Source organism: Prunus mume, linkage group LG6, assembly GCF_029339155.1.
Source record: "Prunus mume cultivar Tortuosa linkage group LG6, ASM2933915v1, whole genome shotgun sequence".
In the NCBI taxonomy this organism is placed as follows: Eukaryota; Viridiplantae; Streptophyta; class Magnoliopsida; order Rosales; family Rosaceae; genus Prunus; species Prunus mume.
Window position 1 is genome coordinate 21097340 of NC_142703.1, and position 17212 is coordinate 21114551.

General features: G+C 35.8%; 1 protein-coding gene across 1 annotated transcript; it reads right to left on the reverse strand.

The window, feature by feature from the left end:
* Positions 1–551: 551 nt before the first annotated feature.
* Positions 552–5338, reverse strand: LOC148916409 (protein RETICULATA-RELATED 4, chloroplastic-like). Its single transcript, XM_089055285.1, has 8 exons — positions 4615–5338; positions 4451–4519; positions 3577–3708; positions 3417–3470; positions 3277–3321; positions 1545–1684; positions 951–1076; positions 552–866 (listed from the first exon to the last, which is right to left on the reverse strand). The coding sequence occupies exons 1-8, from the start codon at positions 5149–5151 to the stop codon at positions 821–823; spliced, it is 1149 nt and encodes a 382-aa protein (XP_088911411.1). The 5' UTR covers positions 5152–5338; the 3' UTR covers positions 552–820.
* Between the last annotated feature and the right edge of the window lie 11874 nt (positions 5339–17212).

Here is a 17212-nt window from a genome sequence, read left to right on the forward strand (position 1 = left end):
ATTGTTAGTATAAAAAAAATAAATTTTTTTAAAGTAAATAGTAATTGCCATTCACCATGGCAATGGGTGGAAACACAACTTACCTTTTGAAAGGGCCAGCACTATTCACATAAATAGTAACAGGCATTGTCTTCCTTTGCCTTTACCGTGGCAAATAGGTGAAAATGCTCTTAATGAATGGATTTGCAATAATGTATCTCTAACTTGTCACATTATGCAAATCTTTCCTTTAATAAAAGAGGAACGTCCTGTAGAGAAACCTAAACCCACGTACGCATATCATGTCCTTATTGCAAAGAATAAGCTACGCCGAAAACTATTACGACATATAATTGTTCTCAAATAAATCGATGAATGGAAAGTTTTAATATGGCTAAAATTATTAAAATAACTTTTTAAATCAATAAACTTTCATTAATTTGTATCTGTTCATCTTTTTAATCTGTTTCGGATAGAGTTTAAGTTATTAGTGCAATTTGCATGATGTAGTTTCAAAGCTTTTGGTTTTGATCAAACATACAACCCTCTTCCACTAATTACACAAAACTCCATTAAAAAATTTAAAGCCCTTTTTTTTCATTATTAGAATTTCTGTAACAAAATCCGCCCAACACCAAGAGAAGTAAACAAAAAAAGTTTGCCCAGCCACGAGCGGTATAAATACATGAGAAAAAAACCTAAGTAACCTAGCACCTTATAACTCCCATAACTTCAATTGTCTCAGTTTTTTCCCGATTTATGAAACAGAGTAAAATTCAGCACACCAACAATCACGCCTTCAAGAAACTCTATAAAATAAGAAAATGCAGCAGTTCGTATACTAATGAGCCTTCTGAATTCCTATCATACGAGCATAGTCCACCCACCTGCAAAGTAAAGTAGTCAGTGGTGACTCGTGAGGGTATAACAATCAGTTATATCGGAAAAATTCACAAGGCAAAAGTTCTCACAATAATGAACCCAAGAACGTGTTGCCAGTCCGAACGGCAAAGCAAATTGCACTAAGCATGAGCTTGTGTTTATGTAGTAGCGGTTCCAAACACCTTTGTTCAATAACACCGGCCAATACTTGGTACCTGACAAAGAATTTGAATTTAGGTAAATACATGCAGTTCCCAAGAATTCTGCAATTCCTAATGCCAGTAATTCCATTTACAAAGCATTTGATATAAATCTACCCTTAATATTTTTGTCACGCCTTAAGTTATCCTTTATTTTTTCAAATAATTCGATCTATTGGATACCATTTTCAAATAAGTCTTGAGCACTCAGCTCACACATTTACACCTAATGGATTTTGTACACTTACATACAAAACCAAATATAACATGTTTCACTCAGCTCAAAAACTTAACAACATAAAACTGCCACCATAATTTTTTGAAGAGAACATATCTAAAATGCATAATTTGTTAAATTTGCAACACTATAGAAAAGGTAAAACTGCAAGGAGTTCAGAAAATTAGAAACAGGAAATGCATTGTCCAATAGAAAATCCATGCCCAATATACTCAGCAAACTAATCCTGATAAAAAATGAAGTACCTGAGATTGCTAGAAACCGCCATGTAGACACCATATGCAACGCTAGTGGATACTATCGGCACATTCTCAATTTCACCTGCTTTGTCCTTATCAACAGCCTTCCTTGCATTGATCAACGCATTTGTCACAGCTGTCCCAACCTAATAAAAAATGAGATGCATTATGTATCATCAAATTTAGAGATACCGGGTCACATCAATTAGCATAGAGTAAGGCAAAAACTTTTGCAAAAAGATTGTCATGCAATATTAAAAAAGCTACAATGGAGCAAATACTAGCCATTAAGAAGACCAACATTGCCATCTCTTTAAACCAGTATCATTGAGAGAACTAGTGAAAGCACCCACCAAAAAAAAAAATTTAAACAATCTATTTCAAATTATTAAAAAATATATATACATCAAGGAATTAGTAACCCTATAGCATCAACTCCATTAGGATTTAGGTTAACATGCAACAACAGAACAATGGACCAAAAGAAGTAAAGCACATCAAACACATGCAGAACTCCAAATGAGACGTATGTTTGAGTATGTGTCTATGCCCATGCCAGTTGCAGAACGGTGTAGAACAGAAACCCCATGCGTAAGTCATAAAGTTCAAGATTTGATGCAGGCTTAGTCATAAGGTATTTAAGTTCAACCCAGGCATTGGTTATTACTTCAAATTTTATAAATGAATAAATTTGGCTGTTGATATCAATCCAGTCTTTGGATGTAAGGCTCTACAAAGAATAGATTACTCCTAAGACTACATTAAAATCAAATGCTTACTGCTAGATGACCACCGTTAATTTCATAGGGAATTGAACTTTTCAATTGTCTCAAAGAAAATTTTGGTTAACTATGTTGATGTCCAATTCTATAAAACATAAAGGCTATGTTGATATCTAATTCTATAAAACATAAAGGATAATCTATGGAAGTAACAACACAGTAAAAACACACATAGAAAAGGTGGTCAAGAGCACAAGACTCCCACCAATGGTGACAACGTAAAGGATAAAGTAGCCCCTACAGTTGGAATGGTTACCATTGATCTAACCCAACCAGACAAAATTTTAGCCTTAAATTTACATGCTGTTAGGAGCAAAATTATTATCGTATTGAGATCTAGGGGGAAAAAAATCAACTGTGCATTCATGTAGAAAGGAAAATGCAAACTTCTAAGGCTCCACACAGATTCTTTTATGCCATTCAGCTCAAACTTCAGTGCTTCACTACATTTTTAACAATCAGATGCTCTCTCACCATTTCCAGCACAAGCCAGTAGAATTGACTCGAACTTAACAACTAAAATAAAGGAAAGCACGGACGCTTACCACATCACAGATGTGAAAAAGAACTTTGCTCCTTTCTTTAGCAACAATAAAGATGGATGTAAAATGAGAAAAAAAAACAAATTGATGAGAAGAAACATTTTTTACAATTCTATAAAGAGACCGCACAAGCACAGGTTTTCCATAAAACAAAACCAAAAAAATAAAAAATAAAAAATTACTTCCTTTTATTTTGTCCTATTGAATGTGAAGTTGTGAAGAAATGCACAATTTGCAGGACACGTCTCAGCTGGTAGAAGAAATATGATGCATGAGAATTACTGTCACTTTAAAATAAAACATAAATATACATGCAAACACATCGAAGTATTAATGCATGGACAAGTGGAACACTAATCAATACCAAAACAATATTTAAAATTACCAATTACAAGGAGTTACAGAAGTACTAACCAGTGATGAAGCAGTACCAACAGCAAAGAGCTTGGCCCCGTTTCTCTGCACAAACAAATGAGGTGTTACGAAATATTTGATATGACTCTTAACCTCAAACTTCAGATTAAATAAAAGCACATTACTAAAAGCCTACTTACCACTACTCCACCAATCCTCTGTAATAATGAGTATGATGTTCCAGAGAGAGCGATCTGCAGACAGAATTTCAGAATCATATAAGTAACTGTATCTGGCTTTTAATTTGATCTATAAGGCAAATTGCCAATACAACAATTCAATAATTCATAGGAAAGTAACCTGGAAGGCATTATCAGGGCAGCCATGGAAAAACTTAGTGATTGCTCCCGCATTGAGTGCAAGTGGAGGTCGGAGAGAGACAGTTGGGGCTGGAAGATATACAAGCATGAAATCTGCAATGATGGCCATTACCTAACAGAGATACACTACACACATAAATGATAGGAACTGAAAATATTTAAACTAGACATTATTTATGTTAGCTGAAGATTTTCCACCAGAAACGCTATTCACGTAATCATTTAAATTTGCCAATAACAAAGTCCAGTACCCACAGATAGATTTATAAAGCAAAAATATATCGCACAGTAGCTTATGGAAGAAAAGTACATTACTCATCTATGATCTCCAATTATTCAAATCATTGGCAAGCACTTGATAAAAAATGGATTGCTTATGACCTCTTGTTGATGCATTTACACGCAAAACTTCTGGAAAAATCTGATTGGCAAGCACCTTTTATTTGGATCATGTGCTTCACCTTAGACTACCATGTCGAATAAAAGGTCATGGGCATAAGCATGCCTAATGGAGACACATAATGCAAGCCAAGAGGCCAACTCTAACTCAAAACATCCCATAGCTATGCAAGCACTATAAAACTACTTCCAAATTGATTTACATGAATTAAAAGTCATTTCCATATCTCTTTCATCAGTCACCACTGCACTACACTCTAATCCTCTCTCTATTTAACAAAAATCATCAATCAAAAATAAAAAGACGGTCACTTTGAACCATCTCTCAATTATTGATTTCCCCTTAAAATCGCTGAACACACAGATACAAAAACAACTATGAACCCAAGAAAGCAACTTTGATAACAATGTGCAATGTGGTTCGAAGTAAAGTGTTTGACAAAAGGCATCCATACCACATCTGCAAAAACAACTTCAAGCTCATTGAAAAAGTTCTCTCCGCGACGCTGGTACTCCGCAGCAGTCTACAAAATCCAAACAAAACTGATTAAAAGAAGAAAAGAAAAAAACCAGCTTAATTTAAAAAGAAAAACAGGGAGAAACAGAGAGAAGGAGAGACCTTAGTGAAGAGACCAACGCCGCATTCCATGAAGACCTTAGCGAAAAAAAGATCATCAGCCAGCAGCCTCTCTCTGAACCCAGCGAACTGCATCAACCACTTGAAAAGCCCCGACTTCTCCAGCTCGAAGTACCGGCTCACAACCGACCCGGGGATCCGACCGGCCTGGATCGCGGCGGCCAGGTCCGTGGGCAAGCTCTCCAAGCCCCGCTTAGACTCCGCCAACACCAACAAGGCCTCCGCCAAGTTCTTCCCGCCGGCATTGTCCGAACCTCCGTTGATGTCGCCATCATCCCCGCCGCCGCCGCCACCTCCGGAAGAGTCTCGGCCGTTGATGCCTCCTTCGCCGCCGCCGGTGGAGAATAGGACCTGGCGGAACTGGCGGTGGCGGTGGGTGAGGGAGGGAGGGGTTACAGTGAGGCGGAGGTGGAGGAGGGGCGATGTGGAGGGTAGAGATGGATGGTGGGGATTGAGTTTGGAGGGAGAGGATGAGGATGAGGAGGTGGAGGCGGGTGTGAAGCACAAGGAGATCGCCATTGGTGGTTTTTGGGTTTGGTTAGAGTTTGGGCGGGTGGGCAAAGGAATTTATGTTTGTCTCTCTCTCTCTCTCTCGCTCTCAGGCGTGGGCTGTGTGCTCTCTGTCTCTTCGTTTGTTTCTTCTGCAGATGGGCGTGAGTTCCAGAGGCAGAGAGAGGGAGAGAGAGACGAAGAGAGAGGGAAGAAGCGTGTTTTATTTTAAGGGTTTTTGGCAAAGTCATGAAGTCTACAAGAGTCCAAGCGACTTCCTCGCACGGCTTCCAGCGCGTTCAAGTCCCTCGCCTCTACCATGGAGAATCACATTTCTCCATCCAATTTTAACAAATTAGGGACTAGATTCCAACTTTAGAATTTTGGGGTCTTTATAGACCCATTTCATGCCAAAAATGTTAGGAAAAACCCTCGTGTCACAGATATTGAATTGAGGCCCAATTTGTATTTATTATTTATTTTTGTGACTATTATGCCCTTAGAGGTAAATAATTAAAATAAATTAAAATCCTTTGATTTAATGCAAATTCCTTGATTTAATACATCTTTTGTTTTATTAACAAATTTTGAATTTTGACTATTGCATTGCACCCTAAAAGAATCTGTGAAAAACAATCAACATATAACACGTTTGAATAAACTTACTGTGTAGGTAGAAGCCAAACAAAAGACACTTTAAGGAATATTAAGGCGTACACAAATAATATAATATATATATTTTTTTTGAAGAATTAAAATACTATGTTTGGGAAACAAAATAGTAAACCTAGAACATAGGTTAAAAACATTCTAATAAACTCAATACATATGGTCTACCTACTATATAGGATTTATAAAAATAAAAAATTACACAAAAAACATACCTATACATATGTTAATTTTCATAATAAAATACCTATATGTTTGAGAATAAAATAATAAACCTAGAACATAGGTTAAAAATATTCTAATAAACTAAGGCCATGTTTGGTACACCTCACTGGACTAGATTGGGTTAAATAGCACTCGAAACTCATGTTTGGTAAGAAACGAGACTAATTTAAATGAGACTGTATAGTCCAATAGTGAAAAAAAAACGCCTCACTCGCTCGTCTAATATAATGAGCCTGAAAAGTGGTTCGCTACCTTCACTAAATAAGACACGTGAGTCCAACGCCTATCTTTAACAAAAAATCATAATTTTATTTGTTTTCTTTTAATCATTGTTTTAGATCTTTGAATGGATTTTTTTCTTTTTTGCATAATTTATTTATTTTTAGATAAAAATCCCCTGATGGAATAGCCTTACCTTCACCAAAAGCAATAGTGTGTGGACAAGGAGTCCTCTTGCAAGATATCAATCATTAAAACACTATAAATTATAATACTTCATGTTTGCGCTAAACATATAGAAATAGAGCTAACTTACAAGTGGAATGGAGGTTTGAACCTAAGGAGCCTTCGGTCCGTAGCATTTTTTCTTAGAGCGTAGTGCTAGATTCGGACTAGAGAAAGAAACGTCAGGTGAGGTATGGGACACTGGTGCGGTGTCGGCCGAAGACCCTCCGATGCCGAAGTTAGTAACGAGAGCAATTCTATTGACAGAGTGAAAGTAAGTCAAGTCAAAAACGTCTTACCTCTTGGCTGGGCCAAATGGCTCTATTTATAGAGAGCATTTGTGGTGCTCTTAGTGCTTAGTTTCGATGTGGAACTCGTGGGAGTGTCTTCGGCGGTCGACACGTGCCCTGACATGTTCGGAGGGAATTTTGAGTTTATCTGTTAGAATCTACCGAATGTCTGACCGGTCACTTGGTATTGTGTGTTGAAGGTGGTGAGGGTGCCAGTTGTAGGTGCTTTTCCGACTTGCCGACCACGCATGAAACGGTAGAGTATGCCGATCGACCTTCGGCATGGCCAACCGAGTGGTCTCGCCTTGTTTATGCTCCACGTGCCAGGACATGAGTGGGGGGTCAGATATGCTACAAACACTTCATACCTAATCGCAATCCTTAAAACTTGAAGGGCCGCTCTTCAATCGCTTGCTGCTGCAGACCCAATCTAAGGTGAAGAGGCTCTCACGCCACTGCACCACTCCTCTTGCTTTTTTTTTCTTCTGATTTTTATTTTCTTGTGTTTTTCCCTCTGTGTATTTGTTTAATGAGTAGTGACAATTGTAGCTTGATTATAATCTTATTTTGATTAGATTAATTGAGATTGATTTTTGTTATATTAATAGATATTAATTAAAGTTGGCAACAATCATAGCTTGATTGTAGTCTTTTTATTATTATTTTTTATGAATAGATAATAATATTGATTAATTATAAGGGCATTTGATTGTCTAAATTTTTTTATGAGCTCTTAGTCTTTAAAATATTGCACGTACCCTAAAAAATTTATGAATCTGCCACTGCTTTCAGATCTATATAAAGGATCTACATCTCACTAAAGAAATGCAATCCAAGTCATTCAAAAGCATTTATGAGTCACTTGCATATTATAGAGAGTATGAGTCTTCGTATGAGATAATATTCAATACAGTTGTGATTCACTCGGGGCTTAGCTCATTTGGAGTGCTACAATAGTAAGGACTAGGTCGTTATATCTTAGGAGACAAGCACTGGTCAACCATGAGCACTGCAATGAGGCGTAAATTGTCTTAAGTACAGAATGCCAAACATAAACCTTGACCAATTTTCAGGTGTTTCTAATCTAATTTATATGTACATTTAGCGTTGGTTGTGCTTATGTCATATGCATTAAGGTCTCATTTGGTTCATGGGAAATGAGACTTGGGGATAGGAAATCAATTGCTTTCCCATATTTAATAAGTCTAGGCATGGGAAATCGTTGCCTGACCTATAGGAAAGTAGGGGGAAAGTGAAGCCATTCTCCCAACTTGAGTTTTGTTTTCCCCCCTCTTGAGAAAGTTTGGAAAAATGAGCCAATATTAAATAAATATTTTTTATGATCATTTTGTCGCCATTAACAATTTAGAATTACAATATATCATTAAATGCATTCTATTCTTATTTGATTTAACATGGGTACAATTGAAAATTTATACAAACTTTGTTTTCCATTCCTACTCAAAACAAACATGGAAAATGAAATAAAGTGATATCTCTCGGTTACTTTCCCAGTAATACCAAACATATGAAAAGAATCTTCCATTTCCCATCCCTTAGGAAATAACACGGGAAATGATTTCCACTAAAATTTGTTCCATGAACCAAATGAGACCTAAATTTGCACATTTAATTGCATGTTTATTTCTGAATTTCTCTGTGTTTAAAATATATCGATTAGACTATTTTTTTCTTACAATTGATTATTTAATTTGAATATATTTTTCATTTTTATTTCAAGATTGGATGTTCACTTTTCATTCATGTAGGCATATAAGTACAAAAAGACTATTATGTGCGTTGCATACGCCATAAAACATGTTGATATACTATATTAAATCTGTTGAAATTATAATATATGTAGTAATGTATGCTTTCCTTTCTAGAACAGAAAATGATATGCTTTTTGGGTAAAAAAAAGAAAAGAAAAAGAAAGAGCATTTATTTTTTATAAGAGAAAAGGGCATTCATTTTGACCCGACACAAAATTGCAAAGCAGCCTCCCAATTAAAAAGGGGATTCTAATCACCAGTGCGTGTACACACGGCCCTTACCTCGCGTGCGAAAGTTTGAATTCGGTGGGTTGTTGGGAAATTAACACAGAAATCCAACGTGGGCTCGGTTAAGGTTTGGTGTTATTTGCGGTAGCAGAATCAGAAGCTACTTTCCTACATATTATGACAAATATGTTTTTTTTTTTTAAATAAAAAATAATATAAGAAAGCGATTATAAGGGGATTCTCCAGATCTTATAATCATAAAAATTAAATTAAATTTTATTCTAGAAGGAACAGTGGAAAGAAAATTATATATCACCAACATGTTTGCAGCTACTTGAACACCTAAGCTTTTTATTTTATTTTTAAATACAAGCAATAATTAACTTACAATTAATCTAAATTATGGGGAGGGAATTTGAATTCGGGTACAAAGTGGAAAACATCTAAACTAAGTATGATCAAATCTCACATTACCCCTCAAAGTCAATAAAAAATCCATTCGCAAAACATAGAAATGCCTAACATCTTTATTTATGTGTAAAACCTAAAAAACCTTTATTTTTTTATACTGTTATGCAAGTTTTTTTTATTTTTTTTATTTATACTTTTGTATGGATTTGTAACATATATCCTTCAAATGAATCCGTTTTGAACAGATGAACAGCTATATTTCCAACAAATTTAGCACTATATATATATTTATATATTTTCTTTGTTTATGGTCACTTCACACTCTAGGGTCTCTCATTATATAATAAAATATATATATATATATATATATAAGCATACAAACCTAAATGTGAGCGGGAAATATGATTTACATATGGATAGATTGGAAAAGGAAAAATGGTCATAGAACGAAAACATGTTATAAAGAGTTCGTTGTATTTTCTGGTGAATTTTATGCAATTAGGATGAATTTTTGGTGAATTTTTTTATATAGAAATCTCGAGGCTCAAATTGACTCTGCACTCGAACGTGAGAGTTGAGCAGCAGGGTCCAAGTCAAGAGGTCTCAAATATCGTGTTTTGATAAATGGAGTAAAATGCATGTGTGGCGATGTGAAATTGGTGAATAAGAAGGGATGAAAAAAAAAAAGCAAAAAATTAAAAACACCTTCAAGTTTTAAAATGTATATATATATAAGGGTTATTCAGAAAACTAATTTACATCTTGTTTTAAAACTGAAAACGGAACCTGTTATTGCTGCAATTTTCTTTTTTAAATGAGCCGGAAGCACCGATGTGACTTTGGTTTGGACCCATTTCCTTAGACTCTGGAAGTCGTACGTACATAAATAAACCGACCCAGTGTCGTTTTGAGATTTTCGAATTTCGAGCTTGGACTTTGGACCCAAGTGAGATGCATGACTGCCGCCCAAGCCGACGACACTCCGGTCCAATGGCCCTCAGATGATTTTAATGGCGAGACCTCTTTGCCTCTGTCGCCCAACCACACAGGTGCAACAATTATCTTGCAATGCCCTCACATAATTTTATTATAATTTAAGTGGTTATTTTTTATATTTTTTCCTTCCAAGTTTGCTTAAATGATAATTCAATAATGAGGTTAAATATCAAACTTGCCTAACAAAAACTTCTCAAATAGATGAGTTTCTTATCCACAAAATCTGATTTGAATTCATTCTTTCAAACACACCTTCAGTAAATTTCTTAATTCACTGAAGTTTGAAGCTTTTGATTGTCTAATTTTCTTTTACCAAATGATAGAGTTGGAATTTTAAAGCCGAATAGATAAGTTTACATTACAAACAAGAATATCAAAGAGTCAGAACCGACATATCTTAAAAACTCCCGATAAAAATAAGGGCTTGTCCAATATAGATTCCTACATTTTCTATTTCCTAGACATATATCCATCACTCTATAAATCTATGTGTAAACCCCAATTTCAAATTTAAATGACCAGTAGGATATAAGAGGTCGTAGTATTTCTATGGTTTTACATCTTTGCCACTAAACTTCATATTTTATTTATAATTTATTTCAAGCATTTCATTAACTGCCATAATTGTAATTAATGTACTCCCTATTAATAGCATATCAATCACCCTATTTCTTTTAGTTGTCATTCCCTCTCACATCTCGCCCCCTAAAATTGCAAACAAAAAAAAAAATCTGTAAATTACATATCCAATAATGTACCTAAGAAAAATATAATATAAATATATACATATAAAATATAGGTATATTATTTACCCAAAAAAAAAAAAACAAAGTCAGTTACTACTTGTAATTGCGTATATTTTTCATAATTAAAAATAGGTACACAATAATTTATATAACATATAGGTACATTATTTACCCACATGTAAATTATTTTACAATATACCTGTAAATGTGTATATGTAAGTTATTTGGAGAGAGAAAATAGGTTCATTTAAAAAAATTACTTTTAATAAAACAAATAATAGGTATGTTGGATGTCGTATAATGTAGGTATATCGGAATAGAGAATTATGTACACTTTTCATACTAGGTAAATTATATTTTTCATAAAACAAACAAGTAATAGGTACATTATTTTTTCAAAATAATTAGTATGTTCAGTTTTATTCATAAACAATTATAAAGTGGATTATTAGTCATGTATAATTCATAAAAAGAAAATAACATAAACATTTTATTAAACAAACCGATTACCCAAATTTGAATTTATTGTTAATTTTTTTTAAAATGTTTCAAAATTAATTCCTACATCCATTACAACCATTTGGAGATCTTTCCAAATTCAACATCTGTCATTATATACAATCAAATTAAAACTGTTTCATATTGATTCATACATTAATATACAAAATGCAATAATGGCTTGGAGGTATTTTTGGAATCAAAAGTACAATAAATCAGATTTTATGCTTAATTAGGTAACTTGCTGAGTTGGATCCTAGTCATGAGTTTTTACTTATACAAATTGGGTATTATTTATAGGAACAAAAAGTGAAGGGTTTTAGGTAGGGCCAATTGAATTTGAAGGGTGTAAGCCAAATTTACTATAAAAATAATAATCTCTATTGTGAGTTACAAAAAAAGCAACGATAACCAACGAGGTTTAGGCCCGTTTGGGATGCTTTTTTTGGCCAAAAACCTGCTTCACTTTAAAGTTAAGCTTTAAGGTGTTTGTAAAAATAAAATATCCTGATTATTTTAAAAGAAATTGACTTTTAAAAAAAGTTGCTTTCAAAAAGCATAGATGAACTTTTAATGAATTTTTAATTCTAAAATACCATCATTCATTTTAAAAATGACACCACCTTCACTTCACATCCAACTCCACCACTTGCACCACCACATTCACTACCTCCACCACCACATCCTTCTCCTCCTCATCCTCCACAACCACCTCCTCCACCTCCACCTCCACCACCACCTCCTCCACCTCCACCTCCACCACCACCTCCTCTACCTCCACCACTACCACCACCACCACCACCACCACCACCACAACCACCTTCTCCTCCAAAACCTCCACATCCACTACCACCTCTACAACCAACACCACAACCACCACTATGCTGCCATTACCACCACCACCACCACCTCCACAATTGTCATCCCCATCACCACCACCACTACCACAACCACCAACTCCACCTTCATCACCACCACTACCTCCACTCCATCACTACCATTACCACCACATGATTAGTACATAACACTTTTAACATCATGTCTATTTTAGTCATTATTCACAGTTACAACAATTTTATATTAAAATTTACCAAACGGTTTTGAGACTAATTTTTGTACTAACAGCACTTTAAAAATATTGTTTACCAAACATGGAGCTGCTTTACTTTACAGCTAATTATTTTCAAAGCACGGCAGAATCAATTTTTTTAAAGTGACAGCAATCCCAAACTGGGCCTTAGTCTAACGGAAAATTGTATTAACTTGCAAATTACATGTTCAAATCCCCATGACATATTGGTAGTACATGTGTGAGAAACATGTCTCTCTTTATAATTTAGACCATCATTTGTAAATTGTATTCCAAAAAGAAAAAAGAAAATGGTATGCAACTTTACTAGCCAAATTTAAATGTCATAAACCAAACCACCCACCAAAACATATGCAACTTTACCATCCCATTGAAGCATGTCTACCAAAAGTTTGGAATCAGTCACAATCTCAACTAATGCATAACCTCTCTCTCAACACATGCCAGTAGAGCAAGTCCTACAACTTCCTCTGGAACCGTCAAAATGAAGAACACAATGTGTTGAGGTAAGATTATTATTTAAATCCCTCTACATCTTTTGTCTCTTTTCCTCCATAGATCACTTTTGGTCGGTTGTATAACATGTATCTGAAAGGAAAGAAACGTAAAACCGTGTGCTTATCTCTTTTTATGTAAACAATAATACTAGTAACGGGTAAGCACTCTTTTTTCCTTTTCTTCTTCCTCTCCCCATCGTTTTGCATGAAAAATGAAAATAGATTTGGGCATTTATTGTTTTAAATTTTGATTTTATTCATCTGATAAAGTGGTACCAGAATTTAACACTGAAGTGATGAGGAAAAGTTGTTGTTTTGAATTAGGAACCACAAAAACTCAACCCTTCTAAACATTATTCATGATGCTTGATTTGAGGAATATTGTAATCTTTAGTTTGTGCTTTACGGAACTTGGCATGTAGAGGTGGTGTTCTATAAGGGGTTTGGGTTCATTCTAATTGCTTTCAATGGAGAAAATGTAGGTTTCTTGGTTAGTCCGATGATCAAACCTTTGTTTTGTAGCTTCGCTCACCCTAATCCTCTTTGTTTGTTCGAGATACCTCTTGGCTTGTACTCTTTTACTTGCAACAATATCATATTGCTTTTCTAGAAAAAAACAAATTTAGATAATTACTCCTCAATTCACCTATATGGTAGGTAGGTGAGAGGCACCTGCCTTCAAATTAGTCTTTGGATATATGTCGAAGTGAAAGGGAATGACAATTGCAGTTGAAGCATGACAGCGGTAATTTTCAAAGTAGATCAATGTTGTTAGAAATTTGGTTTTCCTTTTCCATACAAAGCAAATGCAAAAACCTTGATCCTTCGTTTGGATGAAGGAAAATAAATGAGGATTTAGCTAGAAGTTGAGAATTAATAAGAAATTGATATTTTCATTGTTTGGCAACTTAAGCATGGAACTTATTAAAGGCTTAATTATTCGATGTGCCCCCTATGTTTTACCGAAAATCTCACTTTGCCCCCTCCTATTCAAACTGGGTCATTATGCCCCATGTGCTTTAGTTTTGCGTCCCCCGTTTCCCTTTGCCGTCAATTTTGTCATTAATGGCTCATTTGGTACACCGTATTAGACTATGGCTAAGAGTAAATCGTCCATGTCAGTTGTTTGGTGTCAACTTATATTATTTAATTATCTGACTATTTTAAACGATTTGGGCTTTTAATACTCTCCTTACCTGACTAACTAATATAACTCACACACCTCGGTTTAGATAATACACTCTTAATTATAAGGCTAGGAAAAAAAAACACACATTCTACATGAAAAATCAGACATTATTTTTATCTTCTTCTCCCTAGGGTTCTTCTTTGCTATCTTCTACAATGGTTATTCTCTTCATTCTTCTCCAGGTATCCATCTCTCTCTCTCTCTCTCTCTCTCTCTCTCTCTCTCTCTCTCCAATACGCTTCTCTTCTTCACTCTTCATCTTCTTCTCTGCTATCTTCTTCAGAAGCTATTTGGTGACTGTTTGTGGAAAACACAAATCAATAATTTGTGTGTGGTGGTTTTTTTGTTTGAATGTGGTGGTTTTTTTGTTTGAATTTCAAACATCCAAGTTTGTGCTATAAAAAATATAGTTTTCCTTTTTTGTAAAGCCAAATAAAAAAACTTTTATATTATAAATAACATATAAACAAATTGGAAAGCTTTTAAGATACAATGAAACTGAAGAAAAACAAATTGATAGGTAAGTAAAAGTGAAATAGATTATACGTAAGAAGGTGAGCTTGGTACGATGAAGCATGTTAAAGACACTGTCTTAAAGCCTTTGTAGCCTTCCTACGTGTAGGTACTGACGTTCTACAAGACTCCAAGATACGACCCCTAATACACAAGCTTAAGATCCACTATGAGCACGTTCATAGACAGATATGTCTCCAAGTCACATAACCATTGCCCAAAAATACTAATAGAAAGTAAAGAATATATATAAAGGTAGGAGAAGAGATAATTAGATTTTGTTGTGTAATCTTCTTTTTCAAATGTGAAGGAGGAGTGGTCTTTTATAGGCATCCAAAATCATATAACATTCACCACATTAAACCAAAAAATTAAATCATTTAATATATATATATATAACCTAAAAACGAATATTTATAACCCCACAATAAATAAAATAAAACAGCCAAATAATTAAAAAAAATTTAAAACTTATAATGGTAAAATTTTTAAAAGCTTTAATATCAACAGTTTGCAGCTTTGCTTAGTGTTGAAATTCATTCTTTCCTATTTATGTTATCTCGATTCAAAGCTTAGCCAACACAACTTTGGTTCTCAATCCTGTTTTAATTTTTTAATTGGCGGGTCAGTATAATTGGCTCTTGATTCAAAGGCCAGATTCCAGATTTGTTATATATTAATTTTTTGATCAAAATCCTATATTCCAAATTTAACTTGGGGGGTTCTGCATCAATGATGCGGTGGGCCGACAAGCAAGACAATGAAGGAAGCAGATAAAGGGAAGAGAGAATCTGGAGAGAGGTTTCTTGTTTTAGTATTAGGTAATTGTTGGATGTATCTAATAGCTAAAATGATTTGTCAATAATTTGGCAAAAAAAAAAAAAAAAATTTGTCATATGAATTACTAAAAAAATTACGTGTCATATGGGGTGCTTTAATTTTGCCATCTCTGCCACCGCAATCTCTCTCTCCTCCGAGCCTTCTGCATCTTCTTCTGACTCTACCTCAATCATATGTATTGAAGAAGAAGGGGACTTATAATATGTGCCTTTGGAAGAGTTTCTCTTCTGCTGTTCTTCCCTGAGCACTCCTCATACTTGGATGCTTTATCCGCTGCTGTGTCTCCAAATAGCATTCCATCAAATCTTTTTCTCATAGAGATTTTGAGGGCAGCCTGAGCCATATGGATGAAGTGTCTTTCTTCCATAGGGATCCGGCACTTCATTTTGAGCTTCTGAACAGGTTATAAAGTCTTGAGCAGGTTCATCTTCACTCTACTTGAGGCGGCAAGGTCACCGATGGTGACCTCTGGCTGAATCCTATAATAGTAATCATGGAAAACACTCTCCATCTGCTCCCAAGTTTGAACAGAATTTGCTGGCAGATTGGTGTACCAAGTAAAAGCTTGTCCAGAGAGAGAATTCGAAAATCCTTAGCTTCAACAGAGGGTTATTCTCTATGGCTATGCACCTTTGGATGGAAAATCTGCCTATGTGCTCAACTGATGAGGCATGGGGATCCTCTCCGTTGAACAAAGTGAAGTTTGGTACTTTGAAACCTGGGATAAGAGTATCTGATCAATGTAAGCTGGATATGGCTTTCTATAGGTGGGGCTTTCTCCTCTTCGGCTTCAGGCTCCATCATTTCTCTGATCATCCTTTGTAATGCCCCACGTCATTTAAAGCATTAATGGGGAGGAGATTTTGCCTGCTCGTTGGGCGTAGTCAATCTGGTTCCGCCCTATATGGCCTAGGCGAACTTCTTTCCTGTGTTCTTCCCGCTCTTCCGGATCCGGGGTTCCTCCAATTTGCCCCCTGCCTATTCCTGTCATTGTTAGCAAAGGGTAGTTTCCCCCTCTACCTCTCCTTCCTCTTGGGTGGAGGGAATGGATTGGGATCCATCCTTCAGTATATAGGCAACACTGCTGGTGGTTCAAAGTGCCAAAGGTTGATCTTGTAGGGCCACGGGTTATGGAATAGGCCGAGGCTCGCTGGTTCTCGAATCTGTCTGGTGCAGGGCCTTCCTCGGATTAAGGCCCGACGCTCTTGGACAGAAGGGCTCCTCCCTTTGTCTAGCTCGAATTTCCCTACGTGCTAGCATCCCACTATCTGCAATAAGAGGATTCTCTTGATATGGCCATGCCAATCCTAGTAGGGGACCATAGGAAGGTCTAGTCCGGACTCTGACAAGATCCGATTGGAATTCGCTATGGCAACCTCACAGTCCTTCCTAAATCGCTCGCTGACTGCCATTGCATCATAGCCGCCATATTATTGAGAGTGTCTCGCTCCTTTGTGTTGTGACTTCTTGTCACAACACGATTCTGAATCAGTTCATCCTTCGGAAGTCCCGGACCGTCTCGCTCCCGTGGCCGCCAGTATCCGAGTGCCCGCATCACTTTCCTCGACTCAGTCCTTCCTCGGTTTATCTCCATGGCGTGGTGTGGGTTCTAGCTAGAGCTTCCAATATTCATAAACTTGAGAAGAATTCTGTGAGAATATGTATACTTGAGAAGTCCCATCA